Here is a 19,453-nt window from a genome sequence, read left to right as displayed (position 1 = left end):
CTGAAGGATTGAATCAGGGCCGACGGAATAGGTGAGACTCTTGATTACACTGAATTTCGGGGCCTGCAAGCGGTCAGGAATATTTCCTTCTGTCGATCGTCTCCAATACCATTTGCCGGGAAGAAATACTGCAGTGGCTTGTTATACTGGACACAGTCTTCTACACCTGGGTCAAAGGCCTCTAGCCTCCCAAAAGACGCATTTTTCAAAATCCCACTGACCTCGCTCCTGTGCTGGAATATTCCGGTGCGGTCCGGACATCCGGAATCACAGCTGCTATTTTTTCCAGTATAAAATCTCAGGTGCCCCGAAAACGCAAGTTAAACAACATTTATTGAGTTAACATAAAATAAAGGCTGCAACACAGCTTCCAACTCAAAGGACCCAGTCAGGAAGTACCGGTGCCAGTCCGGGCCAGCTTTTAGAGGTGGGTTTACGAGACCCAGCTGGACAGGCTTTCATCCACTAGCAGAGAAACACATATTCTAGGAGTCCCACGGGGAGATCAATCGATACGTCCCCGTGGATCACGTGAGGCTAATCATAGCCCTATCTAGATCACTTCATGCAAAAGTACCAGGCAAACTGCTGTTTGTCAACATGGGAACATGAGATAAAAATAATGTGAAATCTCAACAATATGCTGTGTAGCGCTGATGCACTCTTGTTGCCATTTCCACAGGCTTCCAACTACCTCACTCCTACAATTCCACAATTGCCCGGCACATCTACTTTCGCAAACCAATCAGAAAACAAACTGACTCTCCAGAATTCTGAATTCTCCCTCTGTGCAGCACGGTAGCATCGTGGTTAGCATTGTGGCTTCACAGTGCCAGGGTCCCAGGTTTGATTCCTTGCTGGGCCACTGTCTGTGCAGAGTCTGCACGTTCTCCCCGTGTGTGCGTAGGTTTCCTCCGGGTGCTCCGGTTTCCTCCCACAGTCCAAAGATGTGCAGGTTAGGTGGATTGGGCATGATAAATTGCCCTTAGTGTCCAAAAAGGTTAGGAGCAGTTATTGGGTTCAGGGGATAGGGTTGAAATAAGGGCTTAAGTGGGTTGGTGCAGACTCGATGGGCCGAATCGCCTCCTTCTGCACTCGATGCTCTATGTGTAACTGAACAGGCGCTGGAATGTGGCGACTAGGGGCTTTTCACAGTAACTTAATTGCAGTGTTAATGTAAACCTACTTGTGACAATAAAGATTATTTATATTTTATAACCGACTGGAAGAGTCTTAGCAGTCAGTGAAACAGCCCATTTATCGCCATCTCTAATAACATGGTGACTAATCAACAAATATGATCAAAGAAAATGGAAAAGAGAATACAATTTTTACTGCCTCTATGAACCTGCAGCAGTTTCCAGAGAGATTAATCTTTGATCTTTAATTGCCGGTGAATTATAGATGATCCGGGATGGTTACTAACCCTGGGACACATTTCAGTCTCTCCTTCCTCTGTAGACAATGGAAAATTACTTCAATGGAACAGAATATTGGGTGGGGTGAACTGCAGGTTCATTTGTTTGATTTAAGACAGCTTTCGACTGCATTAATTCTTTTAAGAACAAAATGAAGCACAAAACTAATGCGATTCTTTTGCACCCCCTAACAGTAGATCCCCTCCGTTCAATACCTTCCGTGCTTCACCTGCAGGAAGTCCCATGTTTTCTGCAGAGTAATTGACCTCGGAGACTCTTATCAGTGAGAAGTGATTCTACTCCTATTATGTTTGGATATGTGATTATGGTTAGTTTACACACCCTGGGTGGACAAAGTTGCTGCAGAGAATAGGAAATCACTTGTGGGTGAGTTTTTTATTGCAAGCAGAATGTGAGTCAGTGGGGATTAAATAAAGGGAGCATTTTGTTTGCCTTTGAGATATCATGGGCCTTGAAATCCCGTTGGTCTCCAACCCAACTGATAAAGAGCACAAAGTGGTTCTGTTTGCCAGAGACTTTGAGCACTCCCTTCGCTCGATTGAAGCCAGCCCTTCTCCTCGCCACCTCCGCGCTCCAGTCCTGAAAAATCCGAACGTCCGTATTCTCCCACCTGCTGCTCCTCTTCTTCGCCCATCTCAACACACACACCCGGTCAACCAAGCGGTGAAAACGGACCAGCACCACCCTGGGCGGTTCGTTCGGCCTGGGCTTCCGCTGCAGCCCTCGATGGGCGCCTTCCAGCTCCTGGGGACCACGAAAACACCCCGCACCCATCAGCGAGTTTAACATTAGGACCACATAGGCCGCCAAACCCGAACCTTCCAGCCCCTCCGAGAGGCCCAAAATCCGTAGATTCTTCCGGTGGGAGCGGTTCTCCATCTCCTCCATCCTCGCCTGCCATTTCTTGTGCAGTGCCTCGTGCGACTCCACTTTCACTGCCAGGCCCAAAAGCTCATTCCTCATTCTCCGAGGCCTTGTGCCGCAGCTCCCGAATCTCCCCGGCCTGAGCCGTCTGCGTCGCCACCAGTTTGTCCAGTGAGGCCTTAAACAGCTCCAGAATCTCAGCTTTGAGCTCCTTGAAGGAGCGCTGAAGCAGCTCCTGCTGCTCCCGTGCCCACAGCTCCATGCTGCTTCCCCGTCCGCCGCCATCTTGCCTTTTCTGCCTCCCGCTGTTCTCTGAGGTAAAACCGATTTTTGTACTGCTCCACTGCGAGTCCAGTCCATCCACCGGCTGCTGGGCACACTGGCTGTGTTCCCCCCCCCCCCCCGGGGGAAAAGTCGAAACAGCGCCGTTGCGGGCTCTTAAAAGAGCCTGAAAATCCAAAAAAGGCAGGAGCTGCCGAACGTGCGGCTTAGCTCCGCATTGCCGCCACCGGAAGTCCCCGCCAGAGACTTTGAGGTGGGCTGCAATAACGCCTTTCTGTCATGGTGCTGCTGATAGTCTCGCCACCACTCTGCCGGGGTAGACTGGTTCCTGCCCTCGGGGTGCCAGTTGAGCCCAGGGGTGGTGGGGGGAGAGGGTTGAAAGATGACAAGGTGGGGGGGCAATGTGGAAGGAGAGCTGTGCAAGGAAGGGGTGGGTGAAGGGCGAACACCAGGGGCAAGCTGGAAGGAGGGTGCAGGGGGGGGGGGGGGGAGAAACCAGCGAGGGCTCATACTGTCAGACAGAGGGACAATGAGGTGGACGAAGAGGATGAACAATGGAAGACAGAGGGGAGACGACAAGTCTGCATGAAATACAGACAAACGAGGGGGGTCTAAGGGATACCACATATATTACTGGAAGGGGATGCATGCAGACTGACAGTGGAGGCCTGTCAGTGTGGCATGTGAGGATAGTTCGCACAAACACTAAACAGGTCGGGGCTGCAGTGCTTTGTGAAGATCCTATCTGGAAACAATATCAAGACTCGCTTTTAAGTTCAGGGACTGGCAGGCAGGAGTCAGTGAGGGCAGACATTCCTGCTGAGAAATGGAAAGGTGTCACAGATAACAGACAGTCCAGGAGCTATGTGGATCTCAGTTTGAAGTCAGACATAGGAGACAATGCAGAAGAGCAGCGGGCCTGCAGCGGGCCTGCAGCGGGCGTGCAGCGGGCCTGCAGCGGGCCTGCAGCGGGCGTGCAGCGGGCCTGCAGCGGGCCTGCAGCGGGCGTGCAGCGGGCCTGCAGCGGGCGTGCAGCGGGCCTGCAGCGGGCCTGCAGCGGGCCTGCAGCGGGCCTGCAGCGGGCGTGCAGCGGGCCTGCAGCGGGCCTGCAGCGGGCCTGCAGCGGGCCTGCAGCGGGCCTGCAGCGGGCCTGCAGTGGGAGCAATCACTGGTGTACCCCAGCTGCAGGGTGGGGCAAGAGAATGCACAGGGCAAATGCACAGTTTTGGGTGCAGGTCAGCTGCTCCCTGGGAATGGCAATGGTCACACGGGGGGAATCTACAGCCTTTAGGTAGGGAACATAATTCTGCGGTGGGCGAGGATGTGAAATTCTCCTGGAAGTGATGCTAATTCGGCAGATGGGGTGGGTACAGGTCCATGTGAGGAATGCACACCTCGCAGGTGATGGGCCTGGGGTGGGGGTATGTGAATATTCACCATCACAATGACAGGATCCAGTATTAACGGGAGAAGCTGGAGAATAACAGGTGGCATCTCTACCGGCACATCGTGAGGCTCCAGGTAAATTAGAATCAGGGGAACAGTGAGGCAGGGAGGATCGAACTCTGTCCTGTAATACAAGTGAAGCATCGCCATCTCGACACACCGGTAAAATGGCAGCTTACAAAATAGTAAGTAAGTTTGGTTATTTTTGGGAGGGATATGGTGAAGTGTGGGAGGACAGCTAAGCGGAACTCTAGGGTTCCATCTTGGAACACATACTCAATTATTGGTGCCACTTTGGTGGACAGGGTCCAGGTGAATTACACAGGACTCAAAGCCCGTCATCCAGGAAGCAGGGACAAGCCAGATTTCTAGCCTCGCTTTGAAAGGGATCAGCACAATTTAAAAAGCTCACGTTAAATTCAGAAATGTTACATAGTGGAAGATGGGAATGCAGCCTTGGGAAGTGAAGGTTTTAATGAAGGGGACACAACTGCATCAATTCTGCTATCCCATCAGTGAAGGGTAGTCATGGGTTAACAATTAATGTCATCCATCAGTGGACAAAACGGATCTCATTCATTCACAATTAGCAACCAACAGCTCACAGTTATGTCAAGTCAATGAGTGGATTTCAGAGCCACATTGATTCAAGGTTGTAATTAACAAGTCCTCAAACTCCACAGGACTTCAGATGTAACACCTGTGGAATGGAACATTGCTCACCTCCACGTGTGTGCGAGAGTCCAGGGGTGAGGTATCACGAGGAACAATACGATCTGACGTGCCAAAGCTTAGCTGCCCAATTTCTCCCAAAGCCCTCTCTCGTTCACACCTTTGTACTCTGCACCGTTTACCCATACTGCTCTTCAATATCTCTTTTCAGAGAGGAGCCAAAAGTGAGAATGGATCCGGAGCCCATGGAACTTTTATACAAATCCTCATTCGATGCAGGAGGCAAAGGAGGGAAAAGTGTCTGCGCACACGTCTCCAGCAGGGGGCACAACCCCGTGGGGGGGGGACAAGGCCAGGGGGGAGCATGAGCATGAACAGGTGGCTGAGGAGCAGAGGTCCAGACTGCAGAGACGACTGGCAACAACAAGGGTCTATTGTCCACGAGTCTCCTTTCCGCAAATGAGTGAGAGGCAGTGCAGGGTAGGGCAAGGATGTGATTGTCCAGAGATCTGGTCTGCCACATGTACCACATGCTCCGGAAAACCTGATGCCACATGGGTTTGGCGGCTTCCTCCTGTCAGTGGCCCTAAAGGTGACCGTGGTGCTCTTTGCATCTGGATCGTCAAGGGAGCAACTGGTAGCATGTGCAGCCTTTCACAGTCGGTCACACATCGGCATTCGGGAGGTGACCAATGCACTTTACATCATTATGTATAATTTACTCTGGACAAGTATAGCCAGGCTCAGAAATCCATGGGTTTCACAGTTATCTCAGGGTCCCCAAGAGCTCAGGAAGAGAAAGAGTGCACCCATGTGACTTTACGGACCTCTTAGCAGCAGCATTTGAGGCTGATTAACCGCAAGGGTTTCCAGTCCATCAACGTGCAGTTGGTATGTGACCATCGAAAGCAGGTCCTGCCCATTTGTGCATGGGTCCCTGGGAGTCACCATGACTCCTACATCCTCAGTCATTCCCAGGTGCCTGGGATCGAGGTGTCGGAATGTCTACATGGGTGGTTGCTGGGGGATAAGTACCTCCCACTTAAACACTGACTCATAGCTCTAATGCATCGCTGTCAGACGCCAGCCAAGGAGCGGTGCAACGCTGCTCACCCCACCACAGACCCCGTCATAGAGCAGACCATTGGACTGCTGAAGATGCGATTCAAATGCCTGGACCAGGTGTCTCTCTGCAATACTCATTGGGGAGGGTTTGCCGCAGGATTGCAGTTATCTGTGCCCTTCACAATCTGGCTAAGCAGAGAGGAGAGGACCTGCCAGAGGGCAAACTGGAGGAGGAGAAGACAACCTCGGAAGATGACGATGAGGAGGTGCAGGAAATCGAGGGGGCTGCTAAGGGACAACATGAGGGATATCATGGAGGGAGATATGGGAGGCGTGTCTGTGAGACCCGCATAGCTGGAACTTCGTAAAGGAGTGATCACCAGGAGAATCTCCTCAGCCCTCCATATTGTGACCTCTCAGGGAATAGTCCAACCATTCCTGAGAGGACGGGTCCTGCAGTCACACTTGGGCCTGAAGAGATCACGAGGGTCAGATCTTAACTGTGGTCATTGGTAATGGCCTCACTCTGTCCAACAAAGAAGAACAGTGATGTGAGTTAAGGCCGGATGTTTCCCATGCCATGTAAGGGTGCAAACACTGCCATGGAGGAAGTTCAGACCAGGGTAAGGCTCTCATCCTGAAGTGCGTGTCTTGGTTTGGGACACTATCAATTCGGAAACCCAGATGTAGGGAGAGTTACATATCTGATGAGCCTTCATCAGGCATTGCTGTCCCTGAAGCACTCAGGATTTAGAACTCGCCCATCGCACACTGTAAATAACGAATTATAGACAATCTCCCTGACAACACACAGGCGTCCGGTACCAAGTGACACTGACGTTGGCATCACCTGAATGTTAATCTTAAAAGGGGCACTCTAATTGAGAGAAAGGTTGAAACTAGGAATAAGCGGATTGCAAAGATCCAAACCAAAATGTTTTCATGGAAAAGTTTTCAAAAGTGCAATTTATTTGCAGTAACAGAGCACCCGTGACCTTGAGGTAACACCAAAACCTCTTCACTTTCCTAACCTTACCACTAGGCCCTGGTATAGCCCTGAGGGAGCGGCAAACCAGCTGCCGGTCCGCCAGCTAATGCAGAGGGGAACTCACCAGTGCATAATTAATGAGGTTCCAAGTGCAGAATTGAGCCTGGGATCCCACTATTCCGGCCAGCAGGAAACACCGCTCGAGCCACCTGCCATTGCACATCGTCTCAAAATGGGAGAATTCCTTAGTCTTTCCTTCCTATGCAATTTTAGTTATTTTAGAACCAAAAAAAGGTGTCATTAATTCCTTCATTATCCCATCTTTTTTTCCCTACCATTCTTGAAGCAGTCTAGGCATTTATCTCACCCCCAGCACATGGACCTGTAGAAGAGATGGAGGGGTGGTGTGGGGGGTGGGGGGGGGGGGGGGGGGGGGTGGATATGTAGAGACACATACACATCTACACCTTAAGAGGAGCAGTGTTAACTTTTTCAGAATTATTTTCTGAGCAAATATTTACTTTAGAGGTGGTGGCCCCGCCTCCCAGCTGACAGGTTGGAGGTGAGCCTGTCTCCCTATGTTTGGCGACCTGGTTTAGAGGCCACCTGTCTGTTCATTGGCTCAGGTCATGGTTTTCGCCCCCATCCTGAACGAAGTCCAACCTCCAAAGCTGCTAGCCAATCAGATGGCCGTCATTTCTCCAGTCCCAGCAGCCCAATGGGAGCGGTGGCCACTGCTGGGACTGCAGCCAATCCTCCACGAGATGTGTCACTGGAGACCAGCCACCAAGGCAAATGAGGCACTCTCACTGGGCCCAGTCAGGCAGGTTCTGGCGAGTAGGGTGGAGGGCTGTGATTTGATGCCCGTTGTTGGGCGCAAGATGTCCATACAGGAAATTGAAGGGGTGTAGGTTAGGTTGATCTTAGATTAGGATAAATGGTCGGCACAACATTGTGAGCTGAAGGGCCTGTAATGTGTTGTATTTTTCTATGTTCTATGTTCTAAGAGCAAAATCCACAAGTCCGCAGGCGGACTGCCAAGGTTACCTGACGACCTTTCCCTGTGGTACGTGCACCCCACATCGCTGGTAAGATGTCTGTGGTGTTGGCAGGATTAGCCACTTAAGGGCCTCAATTGCTTGAGGGTGGATGAGTTACCCAACGCCTACCCCACTACTGGTAAAATTCCAGGAGAAGTAGGTGGATGTTTCAAGCCATGTTAACCAATTTCATGTTGCACCCCCTTCCCAGCCTGCTCCTGCTTGGGGGGGGGGGGGGGGGGGGGGGGGGGGGGGGGGCAGAGACAAGTATGTAAAATTCCAACCAATGTTTACCCTCTGTTTACAACGTCGACACTGAAATCTTACAGGATGGATATTTTATAACAGAAATTAAAATTACCTATATATATTTAAAAATCGTGCTCATATAGCTAATGACAGTAAAACAGTGATTAGTGAAGGTTAGAGGTTGACTCTTTAATGCTCAACTACAAATGCTATTATTATAAAAGTGAGAGGAAGAACACCAAAGACAAAGAACTGACTGATTCAACTGACATTATACTCAGGGGTGACAACGTGGCAGGAATTGAAGCATTCTGTAAATACCATAATTCACAGGAGTCAACACTCAGCCACGAATAACTGTCAAGTCAACTATTCAGTCAGGATAGTTTTCTCTCTGAGATGTGTTATCATTTATTTCAGGAATCTTATTCTGCTGTTGGTCAAATTTGGTGCGGTGTCATGAAAATATTGCGGAAACCCAATAAATTGGAATATATTCTGTGGATAAATTCTGGTCATGTATTTTAAACTGTGGGAATATGTGAGTAAGATAGTTAAGGCAGGGACAGAGTGACTGTGTGAATGGAACTCATGCATTTGATATGTTAATGAGCCTAGCAACACTGCCAACAGATGCTTACCGAAGGCAACTCATTAACAATGAGTACGGAACATGAATACGTTATTAAGGGTTCAAAGGAAGTGATGAAAGGCGTGAAGGAAAGGTGTCATAGGTAATGTGTATAAAGTGAGTTTACTTTGCTTTTAAACTCTAAAAAGTTAAAATAGAGAGATGGAAATTACACATAGAGAATAGAAGCAGAAGGGCCTTCGAGCCTGCTCCGCCATTCATTATGATCATGGTTAATCATCAAGTTCAATACCCTGATCCTCCCTTCCCCTCCCTTCCCCCGCCTTATCCCTTGATCCCCTAGAGCTATTTCTCACTCCTTGTAATTACACGTTTTAGCCTCAACTACACTTTGTGACGGAGAATTCCACAGGTTCACCATTTTCTGGGTGAGGAAACATCTCCTCACCTCAGTCCTAAAAGCAGTGCCAGGGTGCCACCCTGCCCAGAAGGCAACCACCTGGGGGCATCCGATCCCCTGGGAGACCCTCACAAGTTCCATTCCGTCTGGTTCCCGTTTGTGGCGACCAACATCGGACTGCGTTCGCCCAAGGTCTCCAAGGCGAGGGAGTTAGAATCCACGCCTCGGGTAAGTCTCGGGAACTAGCTCTAACATGCAGATTTGCCAGACTCGCGAGATCTAATATGATCTTGCGAGGCATGGCGAGCCGGGTAGATCCCAGAAGTGGGATCTCTCAGCATCTTCCAGCTGTGCCACGCTGCTTTTCAGACGCAACGCGACTGGTATATCTCGCCCTATGTCTCTTACCTCAGCAATAGTCAGGTTCTGTAATGCCAAGAAACAATAGATATAAAAATATTTTTGCCACCCGGTATTTTGAATAAAATATAGTAAACATCACCCTGTACTCCAATCCATTGTTTGAAAGAATACTAATGGGCAAGCTTACCTCTGCGAGCTGACATGCATTGACAACACTGGTATATCTGTACTCATCATAGGAAAGTCCAAAGATGATGTTTTCTTTAATTGTTCCAGGCATAATCCAGGGCACCTGGGGTGAGAAGGAGATTCTGCCACTGTGTTTAATTTCACCCTCTGACGGTTCCAATTCTCCCATTATCATCATCAAAAGTGAGCTCTAAATAAGGCATGAATGAAATGCAGGATTGTTAATGTGCTATTGCATAAAACCCCACTGATTGAATTAGAGAACGTAATTTCTCAATTTAGCTGCAGTTTGAATCATTGGTTTAATTCCACAGTGACTTAATTGGGCTTTTTCTCCTCTGCATCCCAACAGTCAGAACCAACAGGACGTTTTTGTCACATCAATGCAATAGAAAGTGACCACGTTTGGTAGAAAGCTCCAGGTAAGGTTCGCTGATGGAGTGCAAATCTAGCATCTGTTTGCAGCCCCAGTGGACCCAAAGCCCTTACAACAATTCACTCATCATCTAACAAACGCCCTAAAGCTATTGCATGACTGATAAAAACGTTGTAAATCCCTGGATGCTAGTAGGTCTCCGGGTGCTGACTGCTGTATTTCCAGCTCTTTCTGTCGCAGCCCACGTGCCGCTCCCATGCCGGAGTGGCAGCTCCCATGATATTCCCACCTGCTCCAGTAGCCTCAGAATCGGTGCCTTTGCGATGTCACTTAGTCGTATCAGCTGAGCTGTGAAATTGATTTGTGAAATCGGGCTACACACACGTCCATCCACCATATGCACCTGTCAGTCACCGTAGAACATACGTTCAGGTGCAAGAGAGTGCTAGAATCAGCTTTATTGGAAGGACCAGGCATCCAATTTGCAGGCAATAACGGATGTTATTTCTGTCTTTGGCGCTGTGGTGCATTCCAGGATGTGTCAGGACATGTGGTTTTGAAGGGTTTTATCATAGAATTTACAGTGCAGAAGGAGGCCATTCGGCCCATCGAGTCTGCACCGGCTCTTGGAAAGAGCGCCCTACCCAAGGTCAACACCTCCACCCTATCCCCATAACCCAGTAACCCCACCCAACACTAAGGGCACTTTATCGTGGCCAATCCACCTAACCTGCACATCTTTGGACTGTGGGAGGAAACCGGAGCACCCGGAGGAAATCCACGCACACACGGGGAGGATGTGCAGACTCCGCACAGACAGTGACCCAAGCCGGAATCGAACCTGGGACCCTGGAGCTGTGAAGCGGTTGTGCTATCCACAATGCTACCGTGCTGCCCTAAAGTCTGCAACAAGCATGGGGGCTGCAGATACAGGGCGAGATTCTCCCAAAACGGGAGAAATCGTAAAGCTGCCGTAAAACCCGGGCGGGTTTTACGGCAGCGCGCCCCTTCCCGACCGGGGACCGATTCTGGTCCCCGGTCGGGGCTAGCAGCCCGACGCCGTAGGCTCCGGCAAGACGGGCTTAACGAAAATCGTTAAGCCCGCTTGCCGGAGTTAGCGCCGGCTGACGCGTCATATGACGTCAGCCACGCATGCGCAGTTTGGAAGACTCCAACCCGCGCATGCGCGGGTGACGTCATCGCGTTTTTGCGCGAAACCCGCGCATGCGCGGGCCTGGTTGCCCCTCAGCCGCCCCGCGAATGGATACTGCGGGCGGCGGAAGGACAAGTAGTGCGCGGGCATCGGGCCCGCTGCCCACGATCGGTGCCCACCGATCGCGGGCCCATGGCACCACGGCCGTGCCAATCGGTGCCATGGTTATTAATAGCGAGTTTGTGACGCCGTTTTTACGAACGGCAAGACCAGGTGTGTTTGCCGTTCGTAAAAACGGCGGAAAGGGCTGGGACTTCGGCCCATCTAACAGCTGAGAATCGCTGCCGGCCGTAAAAAAACGGCGGCAGCGATTCGGGTCGGGACTTCGGCGGGGGGGGTGGGAGAATAGCGGGAGGGCGGCAAAAATGTCGGGAAGGCCCTCCCGCTATTCTCCCACCCGTCGTGGGGGGCGGAGAATTTCGCCCCCAGTGTCTCTGGGTCTGCAATGCAACAGTCACATGGAGCAGAAAGATCTGGGTGATGCCAATTTGGAGTAGGGCTCCTCCATGCTCCTTGATATTGCCAGGAGGCCACCAGGGAAGCCAGCCAACCAATTCTCCCAGCAACTCCGTGTGAAACCTCAACAACTTTCTCTTCTCTGCTCCCCCCCCCCCCCCCATTGAGTTCCCGATCTGAGCCCTCGGTAGCAGAGCTCATCTGCAATATTGCCCTCCTGTGAGCGAGCTGGCACACAAATGATCCTTTCCCCCAGCCAGGCTGTACTCAGTGGCCCACCACGTGCTGATCAGGTCTCTATACGAGCCGCTGGTGTAAGTGCAGTGAGCTGATGGCTGCAAGTGTCGGGTCAGTGACGGGACCTCTTCAGCAGTGCTGATGCTCTCTTTCCTCATCCTGGGGGCTGCTGTGTCTGGGCAGGCGGTCCTTGGGTGTCTGAAAGTAGGAAAGCAGAAAGGGAGAGATTGGTGTGAAGGGAGGGAGTGTGGGGGTGGTGGGGGGGGGGGGGGGGGTGGTGGTGCTTGGTGCGGGGGTGGTGGGGTAGAAAGCAAGAGGTCCATGATTACAGCATCACCAGCTTGCCCGTCATGTCAGATTAGCAGGATAAGGGCGAGCTAGAAGTTGAGAAGGGGCGCGAGTCACAAACATACCATCATCCCCAATGCTCTGAAAAGAACATACGAACAGGAGCAGGAGTGGATCAGGACTGGGGCAGCACGGTAGCACAAGTGGCTAGCACTGTGGCTTCACAGTGCCAGGGTCCCAGGTTCGATTCCCTGCTGGGCCACTGTCTGTGTGCACGTTCTCCCCGTGTGTGCATGGGTTTCCTCCGGGCGCTCCGTTTCCTCCCACAGTCCAAAGACATGCCGGTTAGGTGGATTGGCCATGCTAAATTGCCCTTAGGTGACCAAAAAAAAAAGGTTAGGAGGGGTTATTGGGTTACGGGGATAGGGTGGATGTGATGGCTTAAGTGGATCGGTGCAGACTCGATAGGCTGAATGGCCTCCTTCTGCGCTGTATGTTCTATACCACCCACTGTGAGCCTGCTGTGCCTTTCAATGTGATTATGGTTGATCTTCTGCCTTCACTCTGATTTCCCATTCCCCCCTTGATTCCCTGCGGGCCCACAAATTTGTTGATTTCAGAGCACTAGAGCTGTCACAGTGCCTTAGCATGGACAATTCCTCAGATTCACAACTAGTCAATAAAGACATTTCACCTCACCTCAGTCCCTGAACGATCAGCCCCTTATCCTGGGACTGTTCCCCACGTTCTGGATCCCCCAGCCAGGGGAAACAGCCTTTCTGTCAGGTCTGGTCAGAATCTTGATCGTTTTAATGAGATCACTTCTCATTCTGCCAAACTGAATAGATCAAAGGCCCAATTTACTCAGCCACTCATCATAGGAGAACTCCCTCACCCCAAGAACCCACCCAGTGAATCTTCACTGTATTGCCTCCAAAGCAGGCACATTTTCCCAATCAGGCGACCAGAAGTGCACAGAGTATACCAGGTTACGCCTTACCAAGGCCTTGCATAACTGGAGCAAGATTTCCTTATTCTTGAACACAAATCCCCTTGGAACAAAACCTGACATGCCATTTCCCATCCTACTTGTTTGCTGTACCTGTGTTCTTTCTGTGTTCCTTGTACGGCTATACTCCAGCCTCTCTAAACTTCAACATTTACAAGCTTTGTGCCTTTTTAAAACATTCTGTTTTCAGTTCTTATTGGCAAAGTGAATGACCTCACAACTCTCTCAGTGACATCGGATGCAGCAGGCTTTTTGACCGGCCCCTCATGGCGGGGAGAACCAGTCCCCCTTTAGGCTCATGAAATGTGTCCTTGTGCCCGAGCAGCTCTCCTCAGCTCCCGTCTATTGGGTATCGCCTCATCTTGCAAGAGAGAGAACAGAATTTCAATGATTGTGTTAGGTTATTTTTGGACAGCATGTCTTCCTAGAAGCACGTGGGTGCTGTGCGAGGTGGGCGAGGGCCTGGAACTATTGGTATGTGTGAGAAAATGAGGGGGTTTCTGGGTTTCAGGAATCCTGCGTGCCAGGGAGTGTAGCTGGATGAATGATGGGAGTGTGGTGTCGCGTGCAGTGTGAGAGGTTGCTGGTGTGATATGTAGATGTCATGCGTAGATGCTTTGACTGGCCTTGACCACCATGAGATCATTAGACTTCTTGCGGCACTGTTACCATCTCCTTGGGTCCAGCCTCTGGGAATTGACCTTCCTGGCCACCTGCTCCTAGTCCCTTCGGAGTTTGATAGTTGTGGATTTCCTGTGCCCCAGGACTATGCCCCATTCCTGTCCACCCCCCTGCCTAAGGCCTTCAATGTCACACTTGTTAACCTGGGATATCTCCCTCTTCCCTGGGACTCCATTCACGTTTTTCGGAATTGTAGTTCAAGCATTTAGCAACAGCCTCCTGCGATTCGCTGCAACTTTCATTTAAAAGGGACAGACTGCCTTTAAGAAGAGCAGGCTATCTGCAGCAGGTGCTATCAGCATGCATTACACGGTTTCATGTTGAGTGTTCAGGCAGCTTTCAGCTTAGTCTGCGCTTAGATCGAGGCTAAATCAGGGAAAGAAAGAGGCAGCACCATATTCTCACGTTGCTTACCTCCACAGCAAGGTAAGGCAGTCATGCATCATGATTCCTGTGACAAAAATGGCACAGACCAATTTATAGGTCTATGCAACTTACTGAAACGAGATTGAGAGATATTTGGGGATACTTTTTAGTTGTTATACAAAACTTGCTGAAGTTGCATTTAATAACCTTTCTCTTGCCAAATCTTTATTCCTCTGAGGTACCACCTTTTAAATTTATTTCCAATTGTGAATTTGCAATATTTACTTAATATTTTAAATCTTCCCTGCTCCTTCAGCGAAACATTCTACCCTTTTCTCACTTAGTTTCATGATTATAAAATGTATTTTCATTCCCAACGCCTAAAATACCTGTGCAAACAGCAAACTCCTAAATGGCACAAAAAAACCATCCTAAACCATTCTACCTATCGATATTTTCAACAACAGCTTAAACTGTGAAACACTGAAAAATTATACTTGTTGGTTGTCAGTATTTTTGCAAATGCTCATCTGTCAGGTGCTTTTAATTTATTTTTGCCTAATTGTCTTTCAGAATATTGTAGCTTTGTGAGAGCAGAGTATCAAACTTGAACTCTTTCGATACCTACCTCTGCCATATACATAATTTATCAACCAGAGCTATACTCCCTTGGGCAGGTTCTGCTACATTGTTAGAGGTTAAAGTTTACTGAGATACACTGGGTATTGTAGTTCCATGGGAACAGGGTAAAAACGGCACCTCCTGTCATGCACATCACTGGGCTGAATTTAATAGCGTGTTAGTGGGCCCCATCCTTGTGTGGGGGGGAGTGCAGAAAGTCCCACCTCCGAGAGCTGCTGGCCAATCAAATGGCCAGCAGTTCTCAAGTTTCAGCACTGCCACCGCACCCAACACCCCAACAGCAAGACATCATGGAGTCAAAGTTAAAGGTAAGTGGGGAATGGATTTTGGTGAGAGCAGGTTAGAAATCTCTGGTGAAGGGGGCTAAGAGATGTGAGGGCCGAGGTAGATAGGCCATGATGGGCGAGGGCTGGAATCAGGTGGAATGAGATCATGGCAGGGAACCTTTAATGGCCCAGGGGGCCCTTTAAGGTGGAGCCCCACTCACCACCAGCCCACACAGTGAAAGCTGCCAGGCTGGACGCTTGGTGCGGGTCTCTCTGCCGCTGGTTAAACCCCGGTGGCGGTGGGCTTCCCGAAGCCTTCCCTTCCACTGGTAACGTCGCCTGGGAGGTTGGACAGCAGTGGTTACCATTGCTGCCTCATGGTGCCGAGGACCTGGCTTCGTTCCTGGCCCTGGGTCACTGTCCGTGTGGAGTTTGCACATTCTCCCCGTGTCTGCGTGGGTCTCACCCCCACAACCCAAAGATGTGCAGGGTAGGTGGACTGGCCGCGCTAAATTGCCCCTTAATTGGAAAAAAAAAGAATTGGGTACTCTAAATTTATAAATGAATAAATTTAAAAACCGTCACCTGCGTGCAGGTTGGTAGGTGGTGGGCATGGCACCCATGCCACAACACAAAACAATCTGTACACATCCACGTAAAATCTACCCTCATCGACTGAGAACCTCCATCACGAGAGGCTAATCGGAAATGTATTGTAAGGTCTGGTAAATTTCTTTCAGACACTGGCGTCAGTTTGGTTTTCAGCGAAGTCTCCTTCATGCAACCAGTCCGCTGGCCTATTTAACACAGTACGCTGCTTTCAAGTGAATGAAAATTGCCTTTTTCTGCGAGTTTACCATTGCCTTCCGAGGCACCTACAGTGACACATTACTGGTATGAACACACTATTAAAGATTTTAATCTCTTACCTTTCCTGAGCCTGTGGATCCAGCTACAGCCAGCAGTTCTCCTTTGTCTAATTTAAAGCTGATGTTTTTCAAGACAGGTGTGACGTGTAGAGAGAAGTTACTGAAAAACAGTCCATCGTCCCCATTCACCATCTTACGCTCGGAGTCATTCTGCTTAACCTTTTCAAACAACTCTCCAATTCCCTGTTTGTTTATTTCAAAAGAAAGTATTTGTTACTGCTTGAGGTCCTTCAATAGTTTTTCTTCAAAATGTTGCCATTCAAAAACAAATATCTTAATTATCCCTTCATTTATCATTTCTCCATTGAAGAGTGTCTCCTTTTCTCCGAATTCCAGCAAGACCCAGTTCAGAAATAACATGCATCATGGACAAAACAAAACTACCCTTATTCTGCCTATTTCGGGATCCAACCTCCTAATCCCTAATATATCAGCATAAATAGATGCATTTCTCACACTGGCTGTCCTCTGCCTTTTTGATCTGGGGGATAAAGAGAGAAGGTGGGAATATAAATCATGTTTTATATATCCCTCGTCATAATGCAGCTTATTTGTACAGGGTATAGATATGAAGGATTGAAAGTGTCCACAGAAACGTTGAAGGATAAAATTCAATCTATAGTCTTCGCCCTGACTTCTGCTGTTAAATGTCAACGATTCCCACAGCCTTACATAGTCTTGAACCTTCCTTCTTGCAGGTTGTTGTTACTGACCAAGGAACCATTGCAGATACATGGAAATGTCTAAGCAGTAGCCGGTTTATTGCAGGAACATAACTATTTATTCAAGACTAGGTGTTACTCAGCCTAAACCATGAGCAATCGCCTCCTAGACTCTTGTTCAAGTGACCCTTTCCTGCAGCAACATGTAGGATGTACTGTTACTTCAGTCCCACACATTAACCCTTTCAACCCGAACACCATAATATTACATCTCCAAGTTTTGTCCCGATTTATTTCACATTTATGTTTACATCCTGCCCTTTCTCCCCCAGGTCTCTAATTCCATTGGTTTAATCAGTCTGGAGGTTTCACGACTCTCCCTGATGATGTCCTTTTGATCTTGGAAAATTGGCAGCCTCCCTTTGGACATCGCTGCTTTGGTTTGGTGATCTTAATAAGCGTTGTAGTATCTGGTACATTGTTGGTTTGGTTCTCAACATCTATTTCACCCAAATGTATAACGCAAAGTTCTCTTTGAGGAATGAGGATAAGAATTCTACTGTTCCTTCTTGTTGTGCCTTCTGGGATATGTATTAAATAAGATTGTCATTGATTGTCACCCCTTTGGACAACAACATTTTCTCTGCCTAGGAGTCCTATCCATACTTTATCTCCTTTGTTCAGTCTGGGCAAGTTTCTGGTATGGTGCCTCTTATTGAGTGGAGGCCTGTTGTTTACTCTTGCGCTGTTCTTGGTCTTGAACCTCCTGATCGTTATAACTGTTGGGAGCTGAGGTCGAAGCTTTCTGCCCGAAAGACATGCTGTTAGGTGATTTGGGCATTCTGAATTCTCCCTCTGCGTACCCAAACAGGTGCCAGAGTGTGGAGACTAGGGGATTTTCACAGTAACTTCATTGCAGTGTTAATGTAAGCCTACTTGTGATACTAATAAAGATTATTATTATTACCCATCAGCAGTTCAGACGGTGACAATCCACAGTGCAGGGGAGTAGACCTGTATGTTAAATATGCCATTGGAAAATCTTCATTCTTTAAGAGAGAGTTTTAATAGAGCGGACACTCTTTTCTGTCTCACCATTTGATTGTGGATATCCCAGGAGCTAGTGAGGTGTAGGAATCCCTAATTCTCAGTGAAAAGTGTGATGTATGTCATGTTCTGTAGACTGGCCAATGTGAATGATGTGCTGCAGAACGTCTAGTTCAAATAATTTATTATGAAACAAATACGTGGTAAAGGCAACTGGAATAAATATGTAACAAACTACTAACACAAACTAACTATTGTAGAGCTACTGCAAAACATGTCTATCCCCAACATGACTTACTCCCAACTCCCTTGGCACAGATTCACATGGTAGGTTTACACTGGCACCTGGTGTTGGGAAGTTTTGTACAATATCATATGCAAGATTGCGTATGCATATCATCACAATGTAGTCATGGTCAAACTGTGGACCATTGTCCAAAGTGCTATGAGTTGCAAAGACTTCTTTCAATAGGCTAATGACTTGCTCCATGGCCATTGTGTTTAAACGCTCCATTTTGATCCATCTGGAGAAGTAGTCGACAATGATAAGGAAGGGTGTCTCATTGTTTACAAATAGATCTATTCCCAGACATTCGTATGGCCTGGTAAGGAACTGAGTGGGGATAAGGGACTACCTTCGGCCTGGCCCAGCAGACTGAGCACTTGCTATACATTTTGCGATGCCTACGCGGACCTGGTGGATTCTTTGCAGCAGCTCTAGCCAGAGTGAGACGGGAATTACCGACCACCCATCGTAGATTAGACGATCATCAACGAAGGTTTCCATTATGCAAAGTATTTTTTCATTACGGGGCCACCAGGGCACTGCTGTGGCCACCTTTCCAGGCAGTATTGACAGACGTGGAGGCAGTCTTCATCCTGCCTTTGGCGTATTTGTTGTAGCTTTTTGGAGCTTGCTGGCCATTGTGTTACCACACACTGGGAGTAGGACTCGATCTCATTGTCTAGATTAATATCCTGTGTTGTCGGATGATCGACTGAATCCCAGGACAATGGGTCCTCTGTATGTTGTTGTTTTGTCCTGGGACATACACTGTCTCATAAGCAAAGCACCTTCATCGCAAGCGGCATCTCTGGATAATTGGGGGCATTCTGACAAGTTCATTTTCATCCAGGAATGAGACCATTAGCTTGTGATCCATCTTGATGATGAGTTTCAACCAACTGAAATAGTGGGAGAATTTCTCACAAGCCAACGTGACTGCGAGAGCCTCCTGCTCTATAATCGAATACCTAATTTCCGTGTCAGATAGCGTCTGAAATGCATAATAAACTGGTCCATGGCACCCATTCAGTTGCTCTTTAAATGGAACTGCCCCAGTCCTGTGGACGAGGCATCAGCTGTGGTCAATATCATCGATTGTGATCGGTTGGGATGGGTTGCTGTGAGCCAGGATGTCTGGTGAGGGAAGCATGTCTTTAATCTGGTGGAATTCTTCCCCTTGATGTGCACTCCAACATCAAGCTTTGGACTTCATCAATAGGCCTTTTAAGGGCTTTGTGACTTGCCCCACATTCGCCAGGAATTTTGCCAGCTGATTTACCAGAACCCGGAATCGCTGAATATCTGGAATGGATGACGGGGTCGAAAGTTGACTGCAGGCCCTTGTTTTTTGTGGGTCCGTCTCTGCTCTCAATGTGGCCGAAAAATCAAATGGATGTTTTGGAGAA

General features: G+C 48.9%; 1 protein-coding gene across 1 annotated transcript in view; it reads right to left on the bottom strand.

Annotated features, from left to right (window-relative positions):
- Window positions 1–19,453, bottom strand: part of cftr (CF transmembrane conductance regulator) — a 189,092-nt gene that overhangs the window by 106,359 nt on the left and 63,280 nt on the right. Inside the window, exons 10-11 of the mRNA XM_038781050.1 lie at window positions 16,053–16,235; window positions 9,588–9,779 (exon numbers count right to left, since the gene is read on the bottom strand). Of these exons, the coding sequence (XP_038636978.1) occupies window positions 9,588–9,779; window positions 16,053–16,235 (375 nt within the window). The remainder of the gene's footprint in view (window positions 1–9,587; window positions 9,780–16,052; window positions 16,236–19,453) is intronic.

This window comes from Scyliorhinus canicula, chromosome 20 (assembly GCF_902713615.1).
Source record: "Scyliorhinus canicula chromosome 20, sScyCan1.1, whole genome shotgun sequence".
NCBI classification, from domain to species: domain Eukaryota; kingdom Metazoa; phylum Chordata; class Chondrichthyes; order Carcharhiniformes; family Scyliorhinidae; genus Scyliorhinus; species Scyliorhinus canicula.
This window is presented reverse-complemented; position numbering and strand designations above follow the sequence as displayed.